This window comes from Spinacia oleracea, chromosome 3 (genome assembly GCF_020520425.1).
Source record: "Spinacia oleracea cultivar Varoflay chromosome 3, BTI_SOV_V1, whole genome shotgun sequence".
Classification (NCBI taxonomy): Eukaryota; Viridiplantae; Streptophyta; class Magnoliopsida; order Caryophyllales; family Amaranthaceae; genus Spinacia; species Spinacia oleracea.
In genome coordinates this window covers 10,664,080-10,677,161 of record NC_079489.1, presented here as the reverse complement: position 1 = coordinate 10,677,161, position 13,082 = coordinate 10,664,080, and the positions used below count along the sequence as shown (strand labels likewise).

At 34.5% G+C, this 13,082-nt stretch overlaps 1 protein-coding gene across 1 annotated transcript; it reads right to left on the bottom strand.

Annotated features, from left to right (window-relative positions):
* Positions 1-42: 42 nt before the first annotated feature.
* Positions 43-8,708, bottom strand: LOC110787370 (COP1-interacting protein 7). The gene is made up of 13 exons (XM_056838667.1): positions 8,207-8,708; positions 6,858-7,037; positions 6,604-6,724; positions 6,458-6,497; positions 6,219-6,271; positions 6,070-6,122; positions 5,840-5,992; positions 5,473-5,699; positions 2,725-4,250; positions 1,546-2,463; positions 800-1,175; positions 434-499; positions 43-339 (listed from the first exon to the last, which is right to left on the bottom strand). Exons 1-13 carry the CDS (start codon positions 8,272-8,274, stop codon positions 272-274), a joined length of 3,849 nt encoding a protein of 1,282 aa, XP_056694645.1. The 5' UTR covers positions 8,275-8,708; the 3' UTR covers positions 43-271.
* Between the last annotated feature and the right edge of the window lie 4,374 nt (positions 8,709-13,082).

The following is a 13,082-nucleotide window of genomic DNA, read 5'->3' as shown; positions in this document are numbered from 1 at the left end:
ATTCTTTCCTCAGAAATTCCCAAGGTAGAACTTGTTGAGTCATGTGAGAAGCTTCAGACACTACAATTATCAAGAAGGTTTATACATATTCAAGATGTTTAGTCATCAAGGCTTTACAACAAAACAAGATACCTACATGTCGCAAATTGCAACAACTTTGAACTTTACAAACTCGAGCATTTGATATTTCCTGTGATTTCCCATGGCAAAAAAAGCATGAAGGGAACAAAATTGTGACTTATTCATCCCAGGAACTGGTCAAGATTCCTTTTTATATGGACAACTTCTTCTCACTGTTCTTACTTCGAAAATGTGACAACAATGAGAATGGTCGAGAAGCTGCAGTTGAGAAAACCAGAGTTTAACTTCAAGAACATACAATATTTGTAATAATAATAGTGAATGATAAAGCCTTGATGAAAGACATGCTTACACTTCTTTGGAGTAGTGCCAGCACTCGAGCCCTCCTCTTGAGAAAGAAGATTTTTCACAGTAAAAGCTGCTCACAATTTAATCAGGAGAATAAAGGTTAGAGGGAACTATATGCATGTTCGACATATAAAAGATGAGTGGTGCTTTTTCGTTTAATTATGGCTTCAAGTCCTTAATCCAAGGAGGTTTTGCTAATTGCTACACAATGAATATTCTACAACTGAATAAATTTCAAATTATATGCTATCTAATATTCACAATGATCTGTAACTACAAAACAGATAGTCCCTAATAATCATCTTAAACATAGTGTAAATGTGACAAAAAGTAAAAATGCAATAATCATTAAGGTAAGTTTTGAAATTACCTTCTGTAGAAGAACCATTTAATGCATTTGCGTCAATTGCAGAACCCTCAAGAGTTACTTTATCTGACTCCATATTACGTTCACTTGAACCCGAGTTCTTCTTTCCAAACATCAACAGCCTTTTAAAACCTTTTGATGATTTCCCTGAATCAGCTTCTGATATAACCAGGCTTGGCTTCTGAGTATCAGATACGTGTACTTTGGCGGTCTTCACATCTGTATCTGTTGTTGCCATTTCTATGCTTGTTAGTGGTGTCTTCCCGTAAACTGACTCAGACATGCAGGGGTCCTCTAGGGAGGAGACCCGAGCATGGGGTGGTTGATATGGTTTTTTTTCAGTGTCAACCGAGGATAAGTTTGGGGACACCTTTTCTGTCTGCAAACAGAAAATGTTAGCTATGAGAAATGAGGCAGAGCTAGCAAAAGATTAGATACTCACTATCTACAAACTACAAAGTGAAGAAGACTATGATATTGAATAGATGAATTTCTTTGAGAGACTCTAGTTTTTAATGTCCAAGACAGAAACCAAAGAGAGAGACTGTTAAGCAGCAGTGTGGTGGTTAACAATCTCAACCATGTCATGTCAAGGTATGGTGTAAGGACCAACAAATATCTTGCTGTAGGCAAACTCATTGTTTGTAAATAAAAGGGAAAATATCAAAGAAAAAAATTGACAGCTAAATATTTAACAGCACTTGCAGATCAACATCTTAAAAAAGATTTTTTTTTTAAAATAAGAGTACCTCATCCAAGCGGATCTGAGATTGCCCCTTGACCACGCAATCTGATGTATCTCGGTCAACTTCTTTCACGTTAATAGGCGAAGCTGGTGGAGGGACGGCTGTATCATTGTAGGAATGAGACTGCATAGTTTGGACGCTTAATTTATCTACAGGGGAATGGAAAGTTGGTGCAGAAGGTTTCTCACATTCAAGCATTACAACTGTCTTTTCAACTACTGTGTTGTCATCTACATCCCTCTGGGGTGAAATGTTAGCACTGTTCCTACTCCGTTTAGCATTTGCAACACTGCTAGGGAGAGTTTTGTCATTCGACTTCTGGGACATATCTTTAATTGATTTTCTCTGGACGGTAACTGCGGATGTCTTGGATGTTCTAACCTTCAGTTCCGGAACAGCTGAAGACTTCACTTTGTCAACGTTTGCAGTGGAAGAAACCTTCCTTTCAGATGCTTTATATCTTGAGACTACTTCAGCATTTCCAGTCTTTCCTGAAGAAATGCGATGAACAGTGACTTTAGGCTCAGACAGTCTTCTGATTCTAGACATTGTTGCCTTTGAATCTGGTGTGACACCATTTTTCTCTTCCTTCCTTGAGCTCAATAATGAAGCTGATCTAGTTAACCTATTTCCACTGGTGCTGCTTACAATATTTAACCTTCCAGACCTAGAAGTCTTACTGGAATCAGGTGATACTTTAGATATAAATCTTAATGTTGATCTCTGTAACGGTGAACGTGACCCTGGCTCTGTGTCACTGAACTTTGAGCCTTTCTGAGAGACGGGGGAAAGCTTGGGCATCTGTCTCTTAGCCTGTTGTGACGGCAATTGTGTCTGAGAAGGATTAGCACCACTTTTAGCAGCAATTCTTTTTTGCCTCTCTATCTTTAACGCTTCTATTCTTTTCATTTGTTCCTCTTCCTGAAAATAAAATAAGAGAAACAAGGACCATTTAGTGGTGGTTTTCAAACTTATTTACTGGTTTTCTGTCACCCAATAAAGTTTTGATGAACTTCACAGTACTATCAGCAGGCTAAAGGATTTTGGGACAACATAAAGAAAACGTGCTAGATCAATAAGGATCCAAAAGACTCGCATGAAAAAAGGAAAAATAAGGACATAATCGTTAGATCCATGCAGACAAACACTAAACAGGCTTGCAAAGCACAAAAGCACAGTTACCTTTTCCTTCTTTAACTTTTGTAGATCAGCCTTATAAGCTCGCAGCTTTTCTGCGCGAGCTCGAGCATCTTCAGCGGGGCTCAGCTTAGAAGTTTTTTCTCTCCTTGTACTCCCTGTGGGTTTTTTCTCAGCCCTTAACTTTTGATCCTTGACTGTCTTCCTTGTCCCTTCTTTGGCATCTATAGCAACTTCCTTTTCGTTACCACTCAGTTTGGCAGCATCTTTAATTTGAGCCTGAAACTCAAAATCCATAGCTGGGTCATAACCATTAGACCGATCCTCCATCACACGATTAGGTATTATATTTAAAACATTTGGCTCGTAAGTGTGATCATCTGTCTTGTGAAGCGCCAAAGGTAGCTCGCAATCCATATCCATAGCTGTCCTGCCATTACCTATAACTTGATCTGATGAGCCTGCTCTTTGCAAGACCATGAAAGACTCGTCACGAATACCGCATGATGAACCCTTATTATTGGTATGAGATGTACCCTGAAACCCATTTCTGATGACAGGATCTAGGGAAGGGTCCCACGCATCTGTCAGCTTTTCTTGTCGGTTGGCTACATATTCTAAGTTTGTATCCACAGATCTCCTGTGAACACCCCTTCGACCCTCTGATTCCATAAACTGCATATCATTTTTACTATTATGCCTCAAGTTTGGATCTTGACCATAACTCAACATTTGATCATCCATAGGTTTCCGCACACAGGTTGCATCTCCAGCAATATCAAGACTTTCACCCATGTCTACATCACGGATTTCACCAATTTTATGCATTCCTAGAGCAGATGAGTCATCCCTGATAGCAGATTGCCGCTTTTTTCCTTGAACTTTACCTTCCATTGCAAACATGTTGCTTCTTGCTGAATTGTTATTTTCATCAGCATCTGTAAGTAAGAAGTTCTGGAAGGCTTGCCAATTTCCATCATCCCCTACCTGTCCAGACAGTCTTTCTTCCTTAGCACTTGCTTTTTGTGGATCATCTGACTTATAGACTCCTTTCTTTTTCAGTTTTCTCTTTTCATCAACCTTCATTTGTTCCTCGTCATCGGTTCCGGAATCTGAACAAGATTGAGGATCACTATCTGAAGAGCCTTGCTTCGCAGAAGTAATGTAGTTAAGATTACGGATAACAACAGTTTTCTTCCTGGAAGTCTTGCCAATTTTATTCTTGGGTTTCCTACTCACTGAATCATCTTCATCTGTAATATCATCCTGCGTTCTTCCGGAAGCATCTATCTCTTCAGATTCAAATTCAGCACTCATGTCTCTGCTATCCATTGAATGCCTTCTCTGTCTTGTTTTCCGACCAGAATGTAATCTTGAATCATCATGTGCGGAATAAGGTGGTTGGAAATATGGGCTCTGCCCCATATAGTTCTGATAGTAAGGCATACCCTGCATGGGATATGGTTGAAAGACTGGCATGCCATTAGCTTGAGGATGCATTTGCCAGTGTGGGTACATGGGATGTGGAAACTGGCCCGGGCTGTATTCATGGGGATTTGGTTGTACTTGATCTGCTTAAAGAATAGGTATGAGTTAGAGAACAGGAATATAATTACAGAAGAATGCGGTACTTGCAACTTCATAGATTTAAGCTCAATCCTGATTATAAAAAAAAAAAATTAAGCCCAACTTAAATTTTGCAATATACGTACTTCCTTTGTTTGCTTTTTTTATTGTTAATACCCATTTACCATAGATTCTTGTTTCTAGGAAGGGTGGAGAGTGTAAGAAAAAGGTGGATAAAGTATAAGAGATGAAGTAAGGTGGATGACTAAGAAAATATAGTGGAGTAAGGAGGATAAGATCGTAAAGGTTGTTTACGAAGAAAAAAAAGGTGTAAAGTAGAAGTAGATAGAAAAAAAAAAACTCACCTCAATGTAAAATACTTATATAAGACGGTCTTATCTATAAGACAAACTTGTTATCAAATAGTACTTTTTAATCAAATAGTTACGCATTGGGATCAAATAGTTATATTCTATTAAATCAAATAGTTATACTTTCTATTCTAATAGTTACATTTTTTTCATCATATGTTTAAGTTTTTTAAATGCTGACATTAGTGGTCTTATGCATAAGACGGTCTCATAGGAGACCTAAGATAATTTGAACAAAATAGACAGTCCAAAAATTAGTACCCTGAGTTTATCAAAATACTATAGATGCTAATACTGAGTTTTTGCTGTCACCTAGGTAACATTATAATCAATACCAAGGGGGAACAAGGCATGCTAGAACACACACTCCAGAATACATACAAGCCATATATATGTATATTCTCAGGATTTTCACAGCGTAAAGAATCAAGCATTTGACAAAGACCCTTCTTGAAAAGTTCAGATGTTTGAAGGATAAGGCACGTAATTAAAATAAAATAAAAGTTTAATGTCCGGAACTTGATGAAAAGTGGCTATAAAAAATGAAAGAAAGGGCAAACAATTACCACGCCCCCTGATGTAGTTACAAGCAAGCCCACCCCAAAACAATTTGGCATACTAAAATAGGATATTCAAAAGCAAAATGACTAAGATCCAAAGCTCATCTAATCAAACCAAATAAGGTTCTTTCCTTAGCCTATCCTTACGGAATGATAAACCCACAATGACTATGTATGGTCTAACTCGCACAAGAATACAACAACAACAACAACAATAACAAAGCCTTAGTCCCAAAATGATTTGGGGTAACTCGCACAAGAATCACAAGGTAAATTTCATAATGTTAGAGTGGCACCTGGACTAGGCGCACATGACATCCCCTTCTTTTCAGAACCAATCTCACCCTGGGGGCTTGATTCCTTGAATTCCTTCTGTTCGCTTGGGCCCAGAAACACAATACCTGCTGCATTTGTACTAGGCATGTCTGACCGGCAAGACACTGCATCGGCTGCTTCAACCTCAACCCACTGACCACTTTCATGCTTTGCCTTCCATAAGTCCAAAAACTTTTTGCACGCATCCCTATGACATGAAAATAATTAATCAGAAACACAGTTCCCTTCAAATACAAAGTGCCAGTGTGCCACAAAAGTCATTCGAAAAAAGAAATATGCTTAACCTACATACAGCATACTAGAACTGTTTGAAAGAATGCAGCTTACATCATACGTGAAGCCCCAAAACATTCAGCAAAAGCAAGCAGATCGTCTATGTTATCAATGTCAAAGCTAGCAGCAACAGCACGTGCAAAAGCCATGCCTTGCTCTTTTTGTAGCATAGTTTTACGTGTCTCGAGAACTTGTATAAGTTGGACTCTGATCAAGCATTTCAACTATTAGATTTGAAATGCTAATACTTTTTTGAAGCTTAGTGCAACCACTGAAATGCTTACTTCGAATTCTCATGTACGGTAGATGCATCTTCCTCTGATTGGTTGCTGGTAGGCTGCAATACAGAAAGATCAACCATTTTCTTTTTTATTTAAATTGACACCCAGTAGCCAGTTTAACATCTAATGTAGAAAAAATACATCAAAATTACCTGGTAGAGCACAATTGCTTTCTCCTCATTACTGCCCGATGAAGGCTTGGTGCCTGTTCAATGTCAAAACTCATTATGGAATCACAACGGACATTATATCACTTGAAAGATATTGCAAATAAAATTCTTATTTTGTAAAAGGAAGCAGTAATCAAACACATGTGAATATACTGATATAGAAGCAGATGATAATTGCAGCACCCAAAAGTCTATAATACTTGTGAAAATTATTGAGATACCTTCAAGCCTTTCCTCAGACTTTACTGGAAGGTCTTCTACCTGACAAACATAAGATGGTTAATAAAATGCAATTACAGCATTTATCTAAGTTGAGTAAGAAGCAATTTTAAAAGATGATCTTTACAGATTGCACATTTGTACTTACATTGTGCAATCCGTTATCATTACTATTTTGAAGAGATATTGCTTTTTCAATCTGTAAGATTTCAGATTCTATAGTGCAGACCCGCTCAAGGATCTCTGGACTACTCACAAAACGGACAAACCTACAAATACAAGAAAAGTCCATCATATACTTGGCAAAGGAAAAGTATATTCTCAACCAATGCTGGGCAAACTATAAAACGAAAGTGAAAGATAATACAAGTACAAGGAAGAGAGTCCAAGGGTCAACTAAACCTTTCCACTGTTCCCTTCGTAAACCATGCTGCACCATTTCCATGCTTTAGTTCAAGGACAATAGAATATCCTCCTTTCCCAATCTGCTCCTCGGCTGCCTTTAAATGAGCTAGGAAAGGTTTCAGCAACCCTGATGCAATCTTCTCACTTTTCTCATTAGCATTTATTACTAGATCACACCTGAAGAAAGAGTAGCATTTAGCTTCATTCATCGCAATAACAGTTGCCTACTGTAATACATATTGGCCAAAATATTGCATCTGACATTGATGTTACATGAATAATTATACCCTTCCACCCTTCATAAAATTATTAACCCGAGAGTAAAACTTCATAAATTAATCCCTTCATTTAGAAATACTTGTCACATATACTAATCTGGGATGTCCAGAAAAAATTTCACATTTTCTTATCATATAGAAGATTTATTATTCCCATAACAAGTGACAAAACATGAGTGTGAATCGTCCAACTACTATATATAGTCTAGTGAAGCCATAATCTTTTTTTTCTTTTTTTTGAGCGAAGTTCAAACCCCAAACAAGAAAGTGGGGCAACAGATAACTATTCCGGACTAGCGATAAGGCCGATAACAACTACAGTATTTACTGCAACTCTAATATCTTAATATCATACAGAAGCATGAGGTCTATCCTATACAAATTCAAGGAGCTGTCCACATTCACCTCATTGCAGAACAGCAAGAAACACCCAATAACAGTAACAAATAACAAGGACATTTCAAATAGGTAACTTCCAAGTTCATAATTGCAAGTTTGCAACTGTGCAAGACAGGAAGATATGGAAGCACTAATATAATCTAATTGTCTAACCCTAGAAAATGTGCTATGTTCTTGCTCACCCACATTTCAGTGTTGATGTACCAATTAGGCAACCTAATTTTTTACATTAAATTTGAGTATTTGACTTGCAGGTTAGTCTACCCACTTATCTACACATACACACACAAGCAGAAAAACCAACATAACCCCAAAAACCCTCCATTAAAGTTTTGATTCAACCAAACCCCAAGAAAAATAAATTAATAAAAATAAAAATTGCTTATTTCACTCTCCAATGCAATAGGAATTTGCAAATTTACAATTAAGAATCTCATCCAAAAAAAATAAAAAATTGAGAAAGAAAAGCAGGCAAGTTCCTCCATATTGAGTCAAAGCAAAGCAATGCATGATAGTAACTTTGATAATTCCAAAAGTCATGAAAATAATCATTACAGTCATTAGCAAAGCAACTGAAAAACCCAGAAAATTTTCTATCCAATAAGAAAAATACCCAGAAAAACTAAATTAAATTAAAAATGGGACGATAATGGCAAGATAAAAATTCACCTGGTTCTAGTGGGTGTGAGCTGGAAGACAATAGAATCAAGTCGAGTACTGGATTTCATTAGCTTCATGAAGAACAATTAATCAAAAAAGCTGAAGAAAAAACTGGGGAGAAAAAAACCCAATTGTAAAATTATCAACACTCTACTGTAATCATGTTTATATCAGTATAATTTTTCTGGGAAAATAGGATCTAAATTTTGGGAAATGCTTTGACTATTATTAATTACTTTGGACAGCTCAAATTTTTTTCCTTTTTTGTAAGAAAAAGAGGAAGGATATTAATTGGGGAAAAGAAGCATTAAAAGGGAGGTTTTTAGCAGAGGAATTTTTTATATGTGAAGTGAGAAAAGTAGTGCTGCTGCTACTGCTTCAATGGAGAGAGAGAAAGAGGAGAAATGGGAGAGATACACCAAACACCAAAGGGGAAAGGCCGAAAGGGTAGTAAGTAATGTTGTAACGGCAACAATAAATTAAATAATGACAGGAAAGAGAAAACGAAGGAGATACAAAGATTCCAATTCCTATGAGCACTGGTTTTAACCCAGATGGGTGCTAACGAGACGAGACAATATCGGCTCGAGGGTCGAGCAATAGATCGAGTTTATTGTGTTGATTTAAGTAAGGTTATCTTTTGTTCACGAATTATTGAGCTTGAGCCCTAGTTGTAAATGATTTTTATGCTCGACTTAGTTTAAGCTATCGTCTTGAGTAAAAAAACACAATTTTTGCTATTGTGATGAACTTGTTTTATGTGTGTTGTGCGGGATTTTAAAAAAATGCATAGACTTGTAATAGTTGGAGTTAACTGAGTTTTTATATAAAAAAAAATAGGCTTAAACGCCCGACTCGTGGAAATTTATGTCAAACTCGAATATTTTGTCGCGTGGTTTACTTAAAATCTAGCAAATGTACTACTCTCAAAACTACTTATATTTGTATGGAGTAACTTCCTAGCAAATAAATTACTCCGTAGCAACTTATATTTGTTTAATACGAAGTAAATTTTATATGTTCTTGTGTTTCACATGATTTATACGGAGTATGTGTTTTATTATTGCCTATTGTAATACTCTTCTGTTCCATAAAAGTGTTTCAATTTCTGTTTTTTACGTTTTTCTATGCACATTTTGTATCATTTATATCAATAATTATATATTACCAAAAAAATTATTTTGTATTACTAAAGTATTCATTGAGACGAATCCAACAATACCCCACATGATTATTATTTTTATTTATTAGAAATAATTTAGAAGATTCTTTTAATTTCATAATTTTAAATTAAAACATCATTATAGAACCGAGCGGAGTAGTTCTTAATTTTTCACTTTAATGGTAAGGAAAATGACTTTATTGAATTAAGTATCATTTCTCACATGTGAATCAGCTCAGCTACGCATGTCAACGCTTGAGAACAGGGGAGGTGCGTAATGGAATCTCCCCTCTCAAACACGCACACATATGGTGAGATTCGAAATTGTAACCATCGTCTCCGCCAATCTCGTTTGGTTTGTAACAATTCTTAATTGATACACCATATTCATTTCACCATGCAATCAACTTAAAAGTGATTATTATTATATTTCAAGTTGATGAATGACGATATGCCACCCAATATAATTAGAGAATAGAATACAAGGTGATCAAACATAACAGTGTAACATAAGACATACACAAATAACATAATACAATCCTTAAAAAATTTAATATAAACTAAGTAGATCAAATAAAATAAGTAGGACATATAACCTAATTCTTTAAGAAAAACTATCTTATAAATACATGTGTAAACAAATATTGAGCCTTCAGCCCCTTTAAGTCATAGAATATCACAATCTACTTGCCAAATACTTCGATTAATTTGAGATACTGTTAGTAATAAATTTAATGTGGTACTAATTAAAAACTGTGACGATTAAATTGAGACCGAGTTTTTTTTAATGGGTGCAAAAGAAGGGAGGGTCCTCGACTAGAAATAAATTAAGAGTTAACATACATTTTGAAGTATATAAATACGTGACCACAAAGAACTCCACCAATACACCAATGAGATTTTGACATAGTGGGAAATATTGAGGTCATACCATACATATGTACAATATGTCACAAATTCGAATCTCCTATCCTCCTTTACCGAGTACTCCGTAATTTGTAACTTGTAATTTCTTTACAACATTTAGAAATCCCATGAGGTGCATGTTTAATTCCATAGCTTCGGAAATCATGATTGATTTTTTTTTTTTTTGACAATCGGAAATTATGATTGATAAAACAAGATGTTAGTTGAATAATTAATGTCAACATGCAATAAAAGAAATACCAACCAATTGGAAGATTCTCTGATCACCCTTCTTCGAAATGATCATACCTACAAATCAAATTTTAAGATACCAAACCATTTTATATAATATAATTAGTCGTGGCATTACTGTTTAATGAAGTACATTGGACCACTAGGAAATCAAGATCAAGATTATTTTATTTTATTTTAACAAAGAGAACATGATTTTTTTTTAAATGCAAATTCATGCTCAATCCAATATATGAATGAAGACATCACGTCTATTTGATCAACATAGGAATTAAACTAATACTCACAAAAAATTATTTGGTGGGAAGTTATAAATATGATACGGAGTACTAAATTTATAAGAATTTCCTTAACTTGTTTGATTGATAACATGAGAGTTTAAAATGGTACTGAGTGATTTCTTTTATTTTCTGTTTGCATTAACATGTCCACCAAACAAATAACCAACATATCAATATCTACGAACTTCCACTTTCTCATGATTTTTTTTTATTTTCTTAATTTTGTTTTGATGTTTTCTGATTTTATCTTATTTTATTTACTGTTGCTTTAGTCCTTTTATAGTAAACATTTTTTTTTTTACCGTTTATGCCACAATACACGGTTTGCATATGTTTTGCATGTTGCTAATGTACATGGTAGCCATTGAAATGGCTAAACAAGAAAGACCAAAGAGATTGGGGAGAGCCTTCAACCTCGACAATTGGGGAGAGCAAAGGGATTCAGACATTTATCTAAACAAAATAGTGCGCATAATATTTTTCAACTTAATCCCTTCGTTTCAGAATATTCGCAATAGTTAATTAGGCACGTAGTTAGTGATATGAAAGTTGAATATACAAGAAAATGAACAAACTGAGGCCAAGTGGGATATTCAGGGTACATTTTTTTTTTTTATTGTTGCACAAGGACAGTGAATCTTTTACTTTTGTTGGTGTGAGGGAGGTGTTTGTTTTGTATCATTTTTTTATTATTATTGTTTCTCAACTTACTAAACATCAGTGGAGACCGTTGAAGAGAGATAAATAATAAAAATAAGTGTGGTCCCTTATCAAAAATAGAAGTGTTGCAAGTATTCAAGAATGGCCGAAAAAGACAAGTGTTTCGAGTATTTTGGAACGAATGGAATATCTTCCCCTTATACCACCTCAGCTCCTTAGGTATGGCGGGGTAAATAAAGGGTTTTATCCTCCTATCCTTACAAACATGAAACAAATACGAAGTAAAAGATATGACTGTATGAGTGAATTAGGATAGTAATTCTTATTCATATACATTATCCCTCTAAACAAACAAACCGTCAATGTTTTAAAAAAAACATTAGAAAATAACGATTGTTAAAAGTTAAAACGTACTCCGTAATGCTTAATCGGTACAAAATATGTTCTCGGTCATACTCCATATTTCAAGCATTAGAGTGGTTGTGGGCTAGGTAGTAACAACCATCGACCCTATAAGAAATCAAAGGCAGGAAAAAACAAAGAGATGAACCTATTTTGAGGGGATTCATCTTTCATAAACAATACTCCAAATTGGCAATCACAACACCACCCATGATCTTGCAGGACAATAAATATAATGGTCCAAAAAAAACAAATTTAATTTATATATTCTCCTCCAAATAGGACCAACTTGTTTGGATAAATGTCCCTAATTTCCACTACATACAATCTTGTATTCACTATCATCTATTCACCGGTTCATCCCAATTGTCTTGAGTTCTTAAGTTCCATCCCTCTCATTAATTTTAACTTTTTTTTTTTTTTGGTGTAGTTTCAATTGTTTATGGTAGATTATTGCTTGTGAAATGTTAAAAAATTGAAATTGTCGAATATCACTTATATGAGACCGTGATATATATAAGTCGATATTTAAATATATATCTATGATAAAGTGTAAATACTTGATTATAAAAAATAACTATTTGATTGAATGTTATTAATTGAACACAACTATTCGATCATAATTTATAACTATTGGATGAGAGATTAAAGTATACTTAATTTAATTACCAAAACAAAAACTAAATATTTGATAAGAAACTAGTTATTTCCCCGGGCGATGCCCCAAATCGTACATTGTATGTTGATATTAATTTTTTATTTAAAATGAATTTAGCACAATTGTTATGACATAAATATCGATTAGCAAATTTATAATTAGTTAACTAAATTTTGTTAGATTCAAGTTTCTTTTGTAGATGTTTATGACTTTTTATTAAGATTAATTTAGTTTTATTTTATGGATACTCGGTATGAAATTTTATTATTCTAGTAGTTTACTTGATTGATACTTTGTATAAAACTTATTTTTTCTAATGCTCTTATAAACATAAGAAATTTCTTAATGTACGAAGTATCATTTATTACAAATTGAATAATAAAATAAATTTGGAAAATCACCCAACTGGTTAGCTAAAGATGTAGTGCAACAATTAACTTTTTTTACGTATGATCTGAGTAATTAAGCAATATTAAGTATAAAAAATTTATACTCCATAATAGCTTATTATTCAAATATATATTGGGTATTAAAGTTTTAATATTTAATAAGAATGACTTTTGT